General features: G+C 42.7%; 1 protein-coding gene across 2 annotated transcripts; it reads right to left on the bottom strand.

The window, feature by feature from the left end:
• Positions 1–4,473: 4,473 nt before the first annotated feature.
• Positions 4,474–9,501, bottom strand: kcnj12b (potassium inwardly rectifying channel subfamily J member 12b). Of its 2 annotated transcripts, XM_061090121.1 has the most exons (3): positions 9,365–9,501; positions 5,400–6,748; positions 4,474–5,297 (listed from the first exon to the last, which is right to left on the bottom strand). In XM_061090121.1, the coding sequence occupies exons 2-3, from the start codon at positions 6,615–6,617 to the stop codon at positions 5,277–5,279; spliced, it is 1,239 nt and encodes a 412-aa protein (XP_060946104.1). In that variant the 5' UTR covers positions 6,618–6,748; positions 9,365–9,501; the 3' UTR covers positions 4,474–5,276. The 2 variants fall into 2 exon arrangements, with proteins under 2 accessions (XP_060946104.1, XP_060946103.1); XM_061090120.1 differs by having other exon boundaries at positions 4,474–6,748.
• Positions 9,502–12,803: the final 3,302 nt, after the last annotated feature.

The raw sequence follows: 12,803 nt of genomic DNA, 5'->3' as shown, positions 1-12,803 counted from the left end.
TTTGAATCTGCATGTTACCTGGATTTGCCACATGAGGGCAGCAAAGAGGAGTCTGTTCAGGCAAATAGGAGTTGTGATGGCAACAATAATTATTACTGGTTATTGGGTTACATCTCATTTAATGAGACAATGCTAGTTAGTGTTTACAGTGTTTTCCTTAGGAGGGGATTCAACTGATCCGAAGATGTGTGTATTTAATGTGCACTAACCACCAGACTGTATTATTGGACTTAAGGGTTGACTTCTGTCCTGCCTGTAAATCATTCAAATTTTTATTTACAATAGATCCAAATTTAAATTAATAAATAATTTAAAGCAAATTGTCATATGAGCAAACCCCAAAACAACTGTCGGTTACAATCTGCCTGTCTCCTGCTCCTTTTACAGCCTTTAGGGAAGTTTTGGCTTTAGATAATAAAAATGAAAATTATGTGACAATGTTCACACAAAAAGAAACAAACGGGATGTCTCTGTCCAACAGCATCAGTCAGAGAGAGAAACAAACCACAAGCGAAGGAGAAAGATGTTGCTGAAGATTTTTTTGATCATTAGTAACATCTTTCAACTGAGATCTTTTAACGTATGGTGTCAATGTGTTCACTCAGGCTGACAGGAAGCTGCTCTGTGTTTGCAGCAGGTATCTGAGTCGGTGCCTCCTGTAATCCAATCAGCCTGTTGCTGTAATCAAATACTGAAAGTCTGCAGAAGTCCACGCTGCAGCAGCAAGTACGACTGAGTGACGAGCTCAGCTGGAGAAGGACGGTCTCCACAAGCAAAATAACTCCAGGAGATACAAGTACAGACTCGTATGAGCTGGTAGCCAGTGGAACCAGTAACTGCTTCATAACATGGGGGTTCAAACCAGTGTGGATATCTTTGAGACATGCTGAGCGTGAAACTGCTCTGTTCACATCCTCACAGTCTGCAGAGGGATACGATACAGTACACTGTCTGTTCATAACATTATCATTTTGACTAATGCCTAAATAATAGAAGAAAATGCACAATGTACAATACATATTAACAAATTATAAATATTTTGACCTTGACTATTAATACAATAGCTCATTAAGATGTATTCACAAGATAATATAGGACATTTAAGTGCTAATTAGTGTGTTGTCAAAGACTCTAATGTCTCCTGGGAATCATCAGTAGCAATTAACAGATTAATGTAATCAGTGGTGGACGACGCCATAAGATCCCTTGATTAAATAAGAATGCAAAATGATACTGGTGCTCAACTATGAGGAAAAACCCAGTGCAGAAGTATTGACTGCAAAAGTTTATGTAATATTGTCATAGATTCTTGTACTTTGATTTTCCTGCAGGATTGAAAGTAATGAAAAAGGTCACACGCTCTTCCTTCACTTGGGGCCGTCGGACAGTCGTTTCAATTACACTCCAATCCCCCCTGGTTTCATAAAACAACTTCCCCTCGGCTTTTCCTAGACAGGGCGGGTTTTTCAAAACAGAGATCTTCCATTCACAAGTTCACCGTCTCTAACCTTCAAGCTGTCCGCACCCCTCCAAAGAATAACACGAGACCGCCTCGGCTATCTGGTTTTGCTTTGGATGGAAATGAGAAACTGTTATGCGATATCAAGAAGATGCTTGGAGTGGGTTTTCTTGACGTGCTCTGTTCCGAACAGATGTCACTGCCCCTGAACGAGGTGGCCTGGATTTGACACTTGTTTCCCCCGGACACGACGACTGATTCAACATCAGTTTTGCCTGAATGAATGGGCGTGTGGCTGCGTTCCCACATGAAACTCATACATTGATAACAGTCCAGGTCTTTAAAGTCTATCCACAGCAGTTATAAACCACATCACATAATTCAGACGGTATTAAGCAACAGATAGCAAGGCAGATAGATAGGTGGGTAGGTAGAAAGGTACATACGTAGGTAGCGAGGTAGGTAGGAGGTAGTTAGGTAATGAGGTATTTAGGTGGGTAGGTATGTAGCTAGGTGGGTTCCTGTGGGTATGTTGGTGGGTAGGTAGGGCAGAAAGAAGGAAGCTATAGGTACATAGGTAGGTGGTAGGTCGGTAGGATCAACATAGGAAGGTATAGGTACATAGCTAAATAGGCATTTTTAAACCAATATTTATTTTTTGTTTGTTTCCAGTCCAATATGCAACATTTTCACCCATCAACAGCAGAAAGAAGTGAAACATCTGATAAGGTTTTGGTCTAAAGCGACTGTTGATAGAAAAAAATCTGCAATGATACGATCTGGGCCCGAAGCGTCTGGAGTTACGGCTCCAGTGAAAAGACGTGCAGCTGTTGCATCATGTAACTTTCTTTTTCCACCCTCCACCTCCGTCTGGCAGCTGTGAGAAAACCAGAAGGAGAAGCACGCCGCCGCAATTAAAGCTGAATTTGCCTTTCAACAACCCACTCTGCATGTTGGAAGACTGACCCTCCACGGCTCCTCGTCCTCCAACACTGCAGAGTGGGTGAGAAGCATCCCGGTTTATTCTCAGCGCTCCTTCCATCAAACAGCACATCTCAGAGGAAGCAACGCTCTCAAAGTGAGAAATTATACTTTCATTTGAAATGAGATAAATCCCTGAAAAACTAAAGCGTGATGATTCTCTTAAATGTCACTCTGATGAGCCGGCCGCTGCCAGGATAAGAGAATATCTCACACGCCCACTCTCTGGCAATTTAGCAAACAGGTCATAATTCAAATGGTAATTGAATTTAACGGGATACGGACAACATTATGCTTAGAAAGGTATAATATAAATAGACCTGACGATACTGTATTTTCCTATCAGTAGAAACCCTGATTGTACCTTTGAGAGAGAGTTTGTTAAGTTATTGATTATGTGTTAAACTTTCTCTGTTTCTAAATCGATGAAAAAACAAATTTAGTACCGTGTTGCACAAGTTGTTTGCCCACACGGATTTCTAATAATATTTAACAAAGCTATTCTAAGTTCTGAGTGTGTGTGTGTGTGTGTGTGTGTGTGTGTGTGTGTGTCTGTGTGTGTGTGTGTGTGTGTGTTTGTGTGTGTTTTTTCCAGTGTTCAAGGTTACTGGGCAGTGAAATCAAATGAGTCTGCCAAGTCTTGTGTGTACATTTGCAAAGACGTGCCTGTATGATTGCATAAGAGTGAAAGAATACACCTCTGACCCCAACCAGATACCGTTCCACCAAATCACAGCCACATATTACTGTCCATTCCTCTGTGTTTATCAAAACCGCTCCTGCACTTAGTTCTGACTCTATAACAAAGCATTCTCACTAGGCTTTGTCCCTGTACTGTCATGAAGGGGTAAAAAAAGAAAACCTTTGGCTTTGTGAAATATATTTTATTATGGTATTCAACAGGAGATTTTCATTCACTCGTCTCGCGTTTCATGAATTGTTGTCTCACATGACAAACAAGGGGAGAAGGAAAGGTCATGATTGCTTCAAATGCGTTGAGTGGAAGACATTCAGTTCAGTAGATGTTATTTCTGTCAATCAAACAAAGAAAAAACATGTATTTACAATAACAGCCGGACAACTGTACAGATCAGAGTTCATTCTCCTTGGCAGTGAGTCCCTGACCATAGCTGTAGCTTGTTTTCTGGAACAAGCCTCTATTCTGATATTTCCAGCACAAGTCAGCAAGAGACATTAATATAAATGTGTTGAAACCTGCAGTAAAGTCAGTCCAGTGTGATAGATAACCCACATGGAGCTTTTACTTTGAAATGCTTGGGAAATCTAATTAATTTCAGCTGGGATACATGAAACAGTGGTGCACAGTCTGACCCAATAGCTGCATTACTTCTCCTGTTAATAATATCCATCCTGACATTTTCATTATCATATGCTGCATCTAAATCTGAGTCAGAGCTCGTTTAACTTTCCTGATATTGTGCTCAGAAATACCTGTGATCACAGACCATATAAATGTCCCTTAAAATTCAAGAGTCAGTAGTGTTCTGTTTGCACCAACCTCCAGGTTCTTGAAAAGATTTGGTGTTCAGCATCTCCTTGGTACTGTGTTTGGTGTGTGTGTGTGTGTGTGTGTGTATTGGGGCTTTCCTTTTTTCACCATATTACTGGGAACCTCTGAAATGATGTGTTTTCCTTCCTGGCTGTGTTTTTTTTCTCTAAGCTTACACCATAGCACTGTATATAAAAGATGGACGACGAGTTTCGTGTCATTGTGTATTTTTAGACACGATGATGACTTTATGACCATGTTTAGAAATCACATTTCATCTGAGAAGAAGTGAATTTAATTTCAGTTGGCGCTTTGCTAATTGCTGTGCCCGGCAATTGTGCGAGAACAGTTTAGCACGTACGTAACAATGCACAGCAGGCCTGTGAAGCTTTGGATTTCTCCCACTGTTCCTTTGTGGAGGTTGCTGTCTCTTTTTTTTTCTTCTCTCCATGACTAAAAATAGCGGAGTAAGTGTGCGAGGGATGGATTAACCAGTTTGTCAGCTAATAAGTAACCTGTTAACATTATTATCTCTCTCTTTACCGACAGTAATGACCTTGAGAGGAGTCGATATGATCACAACCTCGGACCAACGTGTGTGTGGACATTTTCAGAAAATGGCATCGTTGGATGATGAGTTGAAATACTGGACAGTTTGGAATTTTCCATCAGGCCTTCTCTGGAAAATGTTGATATTCTCAACTGCTCTGCATTTCTGTCAACGTGTTTTAACTTCTCCTGCTTCTAGACGCCGGCAGTAACGCATCCATCTCAACCACCTGAAAGCAAAGTGTATGTGTTCACGACTATAAAGACTTGCTCGTATAATTCCATTTGAATACATGTGTTTTATAATGGATTCTTATACCTTTTCATGTATCTATCATAATAACATGTAATCCATATTGTTGTACACCGGCTATCGCCTGACATTGTATGATGCAGAATACTTAGTCTTATTGTTATATCACTAAGATTAAATCCACTGTCGACCTGGAGGAATATTCCCGATGTCATCTGTGAAGGGTCAGTTTCACTCCACACTGTGGGTCGTGTATGTGTCAACACCACCGGTCCAAAAATATTCATACAAAACTATGCTATTGTCATGCATTTGATTTTTAAGGATCTGCAAAGTGAAACAGTTTTTGTTTGCATTCGATGAAGCTCAATATCCATGTCAGGGAAGTCAAACTCTCATCTCCTCCAGTGATGGGTTTCTCCTCTTGCTTGTATGATGGAGATTGGTTCTGCTGCTCCTCCACCTGCAGCAGTAAAGTCTTCCGTGGTGTCCTCATGTCAGCAGAGTGACAGTCAAAGGGCTCTTCACATGACAACTGCATTACCCTGCATTCAGAAACAAGCACAACAAGCAACAGCCCACGGTTAAATCTCTGATTCTCGAACAGAGGACATTTGCTCACCTATGCTAGAGATCGACTCATTCACCAGTTCTGATGAATACTTCCTGACTTCCTCTTTCTCTACTTCTCCCTCGTCCTCCTCATCCCTGCCGATGAAGGCCAGCTCGTTCTCATAGCAGAAGGAGTTGGCACCCGATGTCGGGAATTTCCTCTGCTCCATTTCCTTGGCGCTGCATCTCGGGGTGGAGGGCACTTCGAATGTTTTGTTAAAGTAGGCGTAATCTATCCTGTACTGGTTCTTCTCCTCGAAGATGACCGGCTCAAAGCGGTGACCCCACAAAATCTCAGAGGACAGGTAGGAGGAGCGCGCCTGCGTGGTCATGGCTGTGGCCTCCACCATCCCCTCCAGTATAATCACTATCTCAAAGTCAGACGTCTCCAGATCCTGCTTACTTATGCCAAAAAGTGGACTTTCTTCATCGATCTCATGTATGACCGTGAGGGGTGCGACCAGGAAAAGGCGGTCTGTGCCTTTGTCGTAGCCCACGTTCATGTCGATCTGATCCAGGGGGATGTACTCGCCCTCCACTGTGTACCGGTGCTTGACGAGCTGGGCGCGCACGTGAGCTTCCACGATGTGGCTCTTCCTCAGGTTAGCGACTCGAAACAAGAGGCACAGCTTCCCGTCACGTAGAGCGATGACTGCGTGGTGGCTGAACAGTAGAGTCTCGGCACGCTTTTTTGGCCTCGCCATCTTGGCCATGATAGCACCAATCATGAAGGCATCGATGATGCAGCCCATGATGGACTGAAAGACCACCATGAAGACGGCGCCGGGGCATTCCTCCGTCACACAACGAGCGCCATACCCAATGGTCGTCTGGGTCTCAATAGAGAACAGGAAAGCTGCCACAAAGGTGTTGACCTGCAGGACACAAGGAACAAAAGTGTCGTCCCCTGCGGGATGGTCCATGTCCCCATGCAGGAGGCCGATGACCCAGAATGCCAAGCCGAATGTTAACCACGACACCACAAACACCAGGCTGAACAGCAGGAACATGTACCGCCAGCGGATGTCCACACAAGTTGTGAAAATGTCCGAAATGAATCGCTGCGACCTCTCATCCATGTTTGAGGAATGGATGTTGCAATGGCCGCTCTTGGTGACAAACCGCCCATGGCATTTGCGTCTGGTGTGAATCTTGCAGTTGCCAAAGTGGCCCACGGCGGGCATGGTACCCAGTCTCAGGCCTTCTTCTTCACAGGACACGAAGCTGTGGTGGTGGGCCCTTCCCACACTCATGCCTCAGTGGGGCACGGTCACGTGGCTTCACACTATCAGCCCAGCACATACAGACCACGCTCACGGGAAATGCACGGCGCCCTGAACTCGGCGTCGACTGGAATCGAGAGCTCAGGTACAATCGTAGTTTCCTGGAAAGAAACAAATATCAATTTGCAATCATCTGTCCACACTGTCGCGTTCTAAGTGCATAAACATTAAAGGAAAGGTGGATAAAAACATAAAGTTAGCTTTATTGCACTGTATTAATCCCCATAATTGTATAAATTTTGATTGAACATCATTCTTATGGTACACTTGCGTGGCTCGAGATCCTCAGGAAATCCTCTGGCAGTTCAATAGAGCATGTTGAAAACTAAAGGGGACAGAGCCTTTGTATTCTGGGTCCAGAGGCTGTCTTTTAAGTATCAGAATAAAACTTACTTCTACTTTGAAGCTTGTCCTGATTTTAACTGAACTGTTTGTGTATTTCATTTTATTTTCCATTGAAAATAAAATGTTATTTGTTTAAATCACTTTTATTATTATTATCATTATTATTAATGTTATTATTATTATACTGGTTAGAGTATGTTGCACTTCATGTCATAGCAAACATTTGATTTTCTGTCTTACCTCCACCTCTCCCTTGCCTCTACTGGAAATACTCTGGTATAATAAGATACATTTTTCTCTGATCAACAAGGTACAGAAATAGCCGGCTAATCCAATACCCTGCCATTTTATGTGACTGATCTTCTGTTTCTTCCAGCTGGTACAACTATCAGAGTCCGTGGAGTACGGTGATGAGGCTGTGTGTGATTCCCTTGTGATACTGAAATGGATAATAATATGGGCAGGGGGAAAAAAGACAGGGCACCGAGTTGGGTATCACGGAGTAAACAACCTCAGACACAAATGTCTCGACGGTAAGAATCGATGGGATCACTCCAGGCACATAAATGGAAATAATATTCAGAAAAAAAGAGGGCACTTTTATCGTGATCTGTCCCAACTGCAGCAGTCGGCTCACACAGGATGGCATTCTGTTATTTCTAATTCATGCTACTTTTGAAATGAAAGTTTTCAATATAATTTCAAACTAATTAATTGGAAACTATAATTCAACACCTATCAAAACTGTATTGAAAGCATTATATGTAAATATAAATTAAACAACGTATTTACAAATGAAAGTGAGAAAGACTCATGATGCTAAATTTTCCATGTGTTGTTGTGATCGTGTGAACTTTGTCCCACAGAGTCACATTTCTAAAAAGGATAAAAAATGTTTCTTCAAATTGAGAGATTAATAAAGTTATAAGAAATCCTCTCAGGAGCATGACTATTTGAAATGAATGTCATAGCAATGAAATAGTTGTTGATATATGTTGCGTCAACTTCAGGGGTTTGCCAAAATCATCTGGGGACCATGCATAACTATAGCAACAATTTCATTTAAATCCAGATTTCCAAACATTTCACTAAAAGCTAAAAATGTCGACCGGCAAGTCTGTGGGAGTTTTCCTGTGGGATTCCTGTGTCTCACTATCTCGTAACTGTTGAGGCCGACATTTTCATACAGAGTCACGCTTTAACATGGCTAATTTTAACCATGTTATATATCATATATCACACACCTGCATAAGTGACATAATGAGAAAACATATCAAAATATGCTGAATTTGTCCCTGGTTCCTGTGCACCAACCGAAATGTGTCTCATATCATTGGTTACAAGATAAGTTTAGGTTCATCAGTTGAGAATCTGGCTGCATTTAGCTCTGATGGAACTTCACTGATTTCATGTCATAAAATATTCACAGCCGCAGCATCACGCTGCCGACTCCAGGGAGCTGGAGGGAAACAGTTCAAGGGTACGTCTGCACGTCAGCACAGGGGACATGCTGGTCAGCCACTGGAAATAAGTGGATCGGACGTGACGTGTTGAAAAACATTGTTATTCACTTGTGCGTTTAACTAAACTTTACACAGTTAAACAATCATTGTATTTTATTTTATTATTTCACACAGCTCTATCGACTTTATTTGTATTATTTTACTCAGTGGTTCTTTATACAAATCTATCCTCTTTATGTCTTTTACCTCTTTTAATCTCTTTTCCTCTTCTATTCTAACTGTGCTTTCAGATTTAAAAAAAATTATCTTTTCATTTCGGCACCTTGAATCTACCTCCCTGTAGGAAATATGCTTTATGAAAAAAGCTGCCTCTCCTTCTCTATGATTACAGTTAATTGCTGTGTGAAACAGCAGAGCAAACAGGATGTCATGGGCTCAGAGAGGCTGCCCTGCAGGTGTCCCACATGACACCTCTATGAATAGACAGACATTAATACCCTGTATACACAGCAGGTAATCACATGGTAGATGATTAATTCAATAACCGTGTTCTGTGCAGATTCAAGCATCGCAGGCGAGATTCAATTAGAGGTTTGTGTGACAGTAAAAGAGTCCAGACTGCAGCATGACAATAACTGAGATTGTTTGTTTATTCCTGGGATTGTTTGTCTTTGCACTTTTTCTTAGCCGATTATTTGCTCTTTCTCAGTGTTCTGGTTGCTAGGAGGCAGGATGTTAAGAGATATAAATATCTAATATTCAGTGTGATCACTCCTCATTTCTCTCTGGAGCCACGGACGCTCTGCCTGCTGGGCTGACATGTTTCCCTACGGTCTTTCTTCACTTTTCATACATGAAAATACAGTGTATGGAATGTGTTGAGGGTCAAATTGAAAGGCTTTCTCTTACCTTGTGTGCAGGTGATTCTGGTTCCAGTTCTTCCAGAGCTTTCAGCCAAACTGCCTCATGTTGCTCCTCTGTTACGGGTAGAACCCCTCCATCCTCCTGAGGCGTGAGAGTGGACGGCTGCAGCTCTCCTGCATGTCTCCGTCTCCACTCAGAGAGACCATCACAGTCACTCCTGCTGTCAAGTCCCTCAAGGTTTTGATTGAGGTCCAGTAAATCAGAAAGAGAGCAGAGATTGGAAAGAGAGGGTCTGTAGGGTCCGATTTGTTCAGAAAATCACTTCATAACAGTCTGTCCTCTTCCATGTCTCACACTTTCCTGGTATATGTGCCACCTGATCCTGCTCTGCTGCAGATCCCACAGCAAGTGAACTCTTGCTCACTGCTCGGCTCTCCTCCTCCCCCTCCCTTCCACAGTGTCACTGAAGATACTTGGCATTTGGAGACTATGTGCTCTTCCCCAAACGAGTGTTGTTGATCAGCTGTGCCCGGAGTCCACAGAACCAACCGGTTCATTCAGGGCTGATGTGCACGGGACGGACCAGCGGTGACAAGAAAATAAACAAATTGGTTTTATTGAATTCACTGGGTTTTCTTATTCTTATAGGAATAGACAACTACTGGACCCGTTGACCAACACTTTAAACTGTAACTTTAACTTCCAGGAATAAAATCTACCCAATACTCATTTACACATCTGTCGAAATATATATTTTAGACTGACTCTGTCACGTTGCCTTTATCTTCTAACTGCCACTGCACTGATCACAGAGTGGGTGGTGCGCTCTCCAGTTTGACTCATTCAGAAGAGAGAACCAGCTTCTGTTGAACACGCCGTATGATGAACAAACCCATGTGGGCACTCTTTAGATGAGCATCACTCATTTGTCTTGTGTAAGCCTGACTGAAGGAGGGAATCTGTGGATTTCACAGGAGCAAACAAACCAATCGCTCCCACGATCAGTCGCAGAAAGACTGTGAAGGGACGAGAGCCGTGCTGACGTCCAAGAGAGATTATACTTAGGCACATGGTTGGTTTGGGGATGCCGTGAGTTTTGCAGGAAATTGCAAAAGAACGCAAAGATCAAGTTATAAACGATTATCAATGACCCCAAACGTCTTCCATGGTGAATCTCAGCTGCTGCCATCAGGAATGTGTTTTAAAAAGCCTGTATATTAAACAATTAGGTAGAAGTGACGATGACAATGGTCAGTTGACCTTGATGGATTGCACTTGCACTCTGTTTTTCCAATCCAACTTTTGTAATTATATGTCAGTTAAATTTAGTCTCAGAAGAAATAAAAGCATGGACGACCTTTTCTAAGGCTTTTGAGTCAATTTCCCCTTGGGGGATGAATAAAATATTATGAATTGAATTGAATGGTGTGGAAAAGTGTGGACTGCTGGTGGTGCTATAAAAAGTCAACAGGTTTAATCATCTGGTTTCTACAAATATCTGAACTAAATTTCACGGGCACTTCATCCAGTCGATATTTCATTGAAAAACAAAAAAGAAATGCTGTGCTCGGGAGATTCTAATTCTTTCCTGAGACAGCGCTGATGAATAGTTCCAGCACTGTTCTGACCCAGATACACTGGAGGCCCCCGCAGAGAAAAGACACAGGCGAGAGTGACACTGCAGCACGACGGCCTCCGAGGAAGCTCAGCCACGGGAGTCTGAGTATCAGCTTCCTGTTGTAGCTAATAGAAATAATATTTGACCTTTAAGAGTGTTTGTGCTGTTGGTTGTGTGGATATTTGCAGCATATGAGATCATGCATTTGGCTCATTTCAAAACAGTTGTGTGTTTGCTCCTGTGAACGTTTGTGCCCCCTTGCATTCCCATGAGAGCGCCTCCCTGTGGAGAGGAGTGTGCCACACAGCATCTGGTCCAAACTAACAGCTGATCTCAGACTCTTGTCTCCTGTGGACATGAGATGACTCCTGCACGGTCACTGCTCCTCACTTTACTTCTGCTTCTAGACATTTGTTTCAGAACAATGTTTCACTAGTGGAGGAAAAGCTGAACTGAACAGAAGTGAAACAGGAGCTGAGATCCTCTATGGTTTTATATTTGAAATAGAATGATTTGAACTGTTTATCATTGAAAAATGTAACTCACAGGAACATGAAGAAGGAACTATAGTGTTAAATGTTTAACTCAGGACTTTTTGCTGTGTATGTTACTGTTACTCTGGTGTCAGGTCTGTAAGTGGGTTATGGGTTCAGGGGATGGAGGACCAGATGTGAAGTGTGCCATCAGGACAGAGAGAAGCCGGAGTCCGGCCGATTCCTCGCACCAGCAGCAGGTTATTTAAAGGCCGCCTCAGTGCGGCAGCTCAAAGTGGGGCAGGGCTCCACCGCACTCAGGCCACGAGCTGCAGCGTTTCATCCCCTTTCAGATTGTCAGCAAATACCCTCCTGATTCATTTCAAGTGTTATGTCATGTTGTGGGGAACACTGTGTGGTACAGGAGACACCAGGGCACCAGGATCTTTACTCGAAGCTCAGTAAGAAAAACATGGTTCTGGCAGGACACTCAGGAGCAGGAGGAGGAGCAGGAGCAGGAGCAGGAGCAGGAGCAGGAGCAGGAGCAGGAGCAAGCAGGAGCAGGAGCAGGAGCAGGAGCAGGAGCAGGAGCAGGAGCAGGAGCAGGAGCAGGAGCAGGAGCAGGAGCAGGAGCAGGGCTGGTACTCTGATCAAACAACTGTTTGACCGTCTGTTTCCTTCCCTCTCCCCAGCTCTCCTGGTGCTCACTCTCACCGGGGGTCATTATTCTATTAGATAAAGATCTGTACAAAGATCTGTATCTGCTGCTGAGGTTTTAAATGACCTCTTCTGTTACTGAACTTGACAGAACCACGTAATAATAATCATAATCATAATACCTTTATATAACACTTCTCATACTTCTGTAAAGTATTCTCCCAGCAACAGATTTACAGACAGATATTACTTGATTATCATGAGCAGATTAGCTACAAGTTTATTCTCACATAATTATGAGTTCAATATTATAATAGTACTATTTGTTACTTCCAAGATTTTTCCACCTTACAATATGATCACCTTGTTACATCTAGGTTGTTAAATTTTTTCGACTTCTGTGGATAATATTAGTTTAAAATAACAACAGGAGAAAACTAAAATCCATTTTAGGAATAAAGCTAGAACATCAAACAAAATGGTTGCAGGCCTGTAACACAGGAAACACAGAAGTGATCAAGGAAGATGGAGAACAAACATAAAAGTTTAGAGATAGACTGTTGGCACTCAACACCGATAAAAATCAGCCTGTGAGTGGGGAAGAGAGGCGTCGTGCACCCACCCAGCACAACGCAATATAAAATACTGTGCATGCCCAACACACAGGGTTTTCTATTATTTTTGTTTGGGAGCTGTTCCAATCGTCCTGCTCCAGTTAGGGAATATGCTCCCGAGC

Source organism: Limanda limanda, chromosome 17 (assembly GCF_963576545.1).
Source record: "Limanda limanda chromosome 17, fLimLim1.1, whole genome shotgun sequence".
NCBI classification, from domain to species: domain Eukaryota; kingdom Metazoa; phylum Chordata; class Actinopteri; order Pleuronectiformes; family Pleuronectidae; genus Limanda; species Limanda limanda.
Note: the sequence above shows the minus strand (reverse complement) of the source record. Positions and strands in the feature narration are given on the sequence as shown.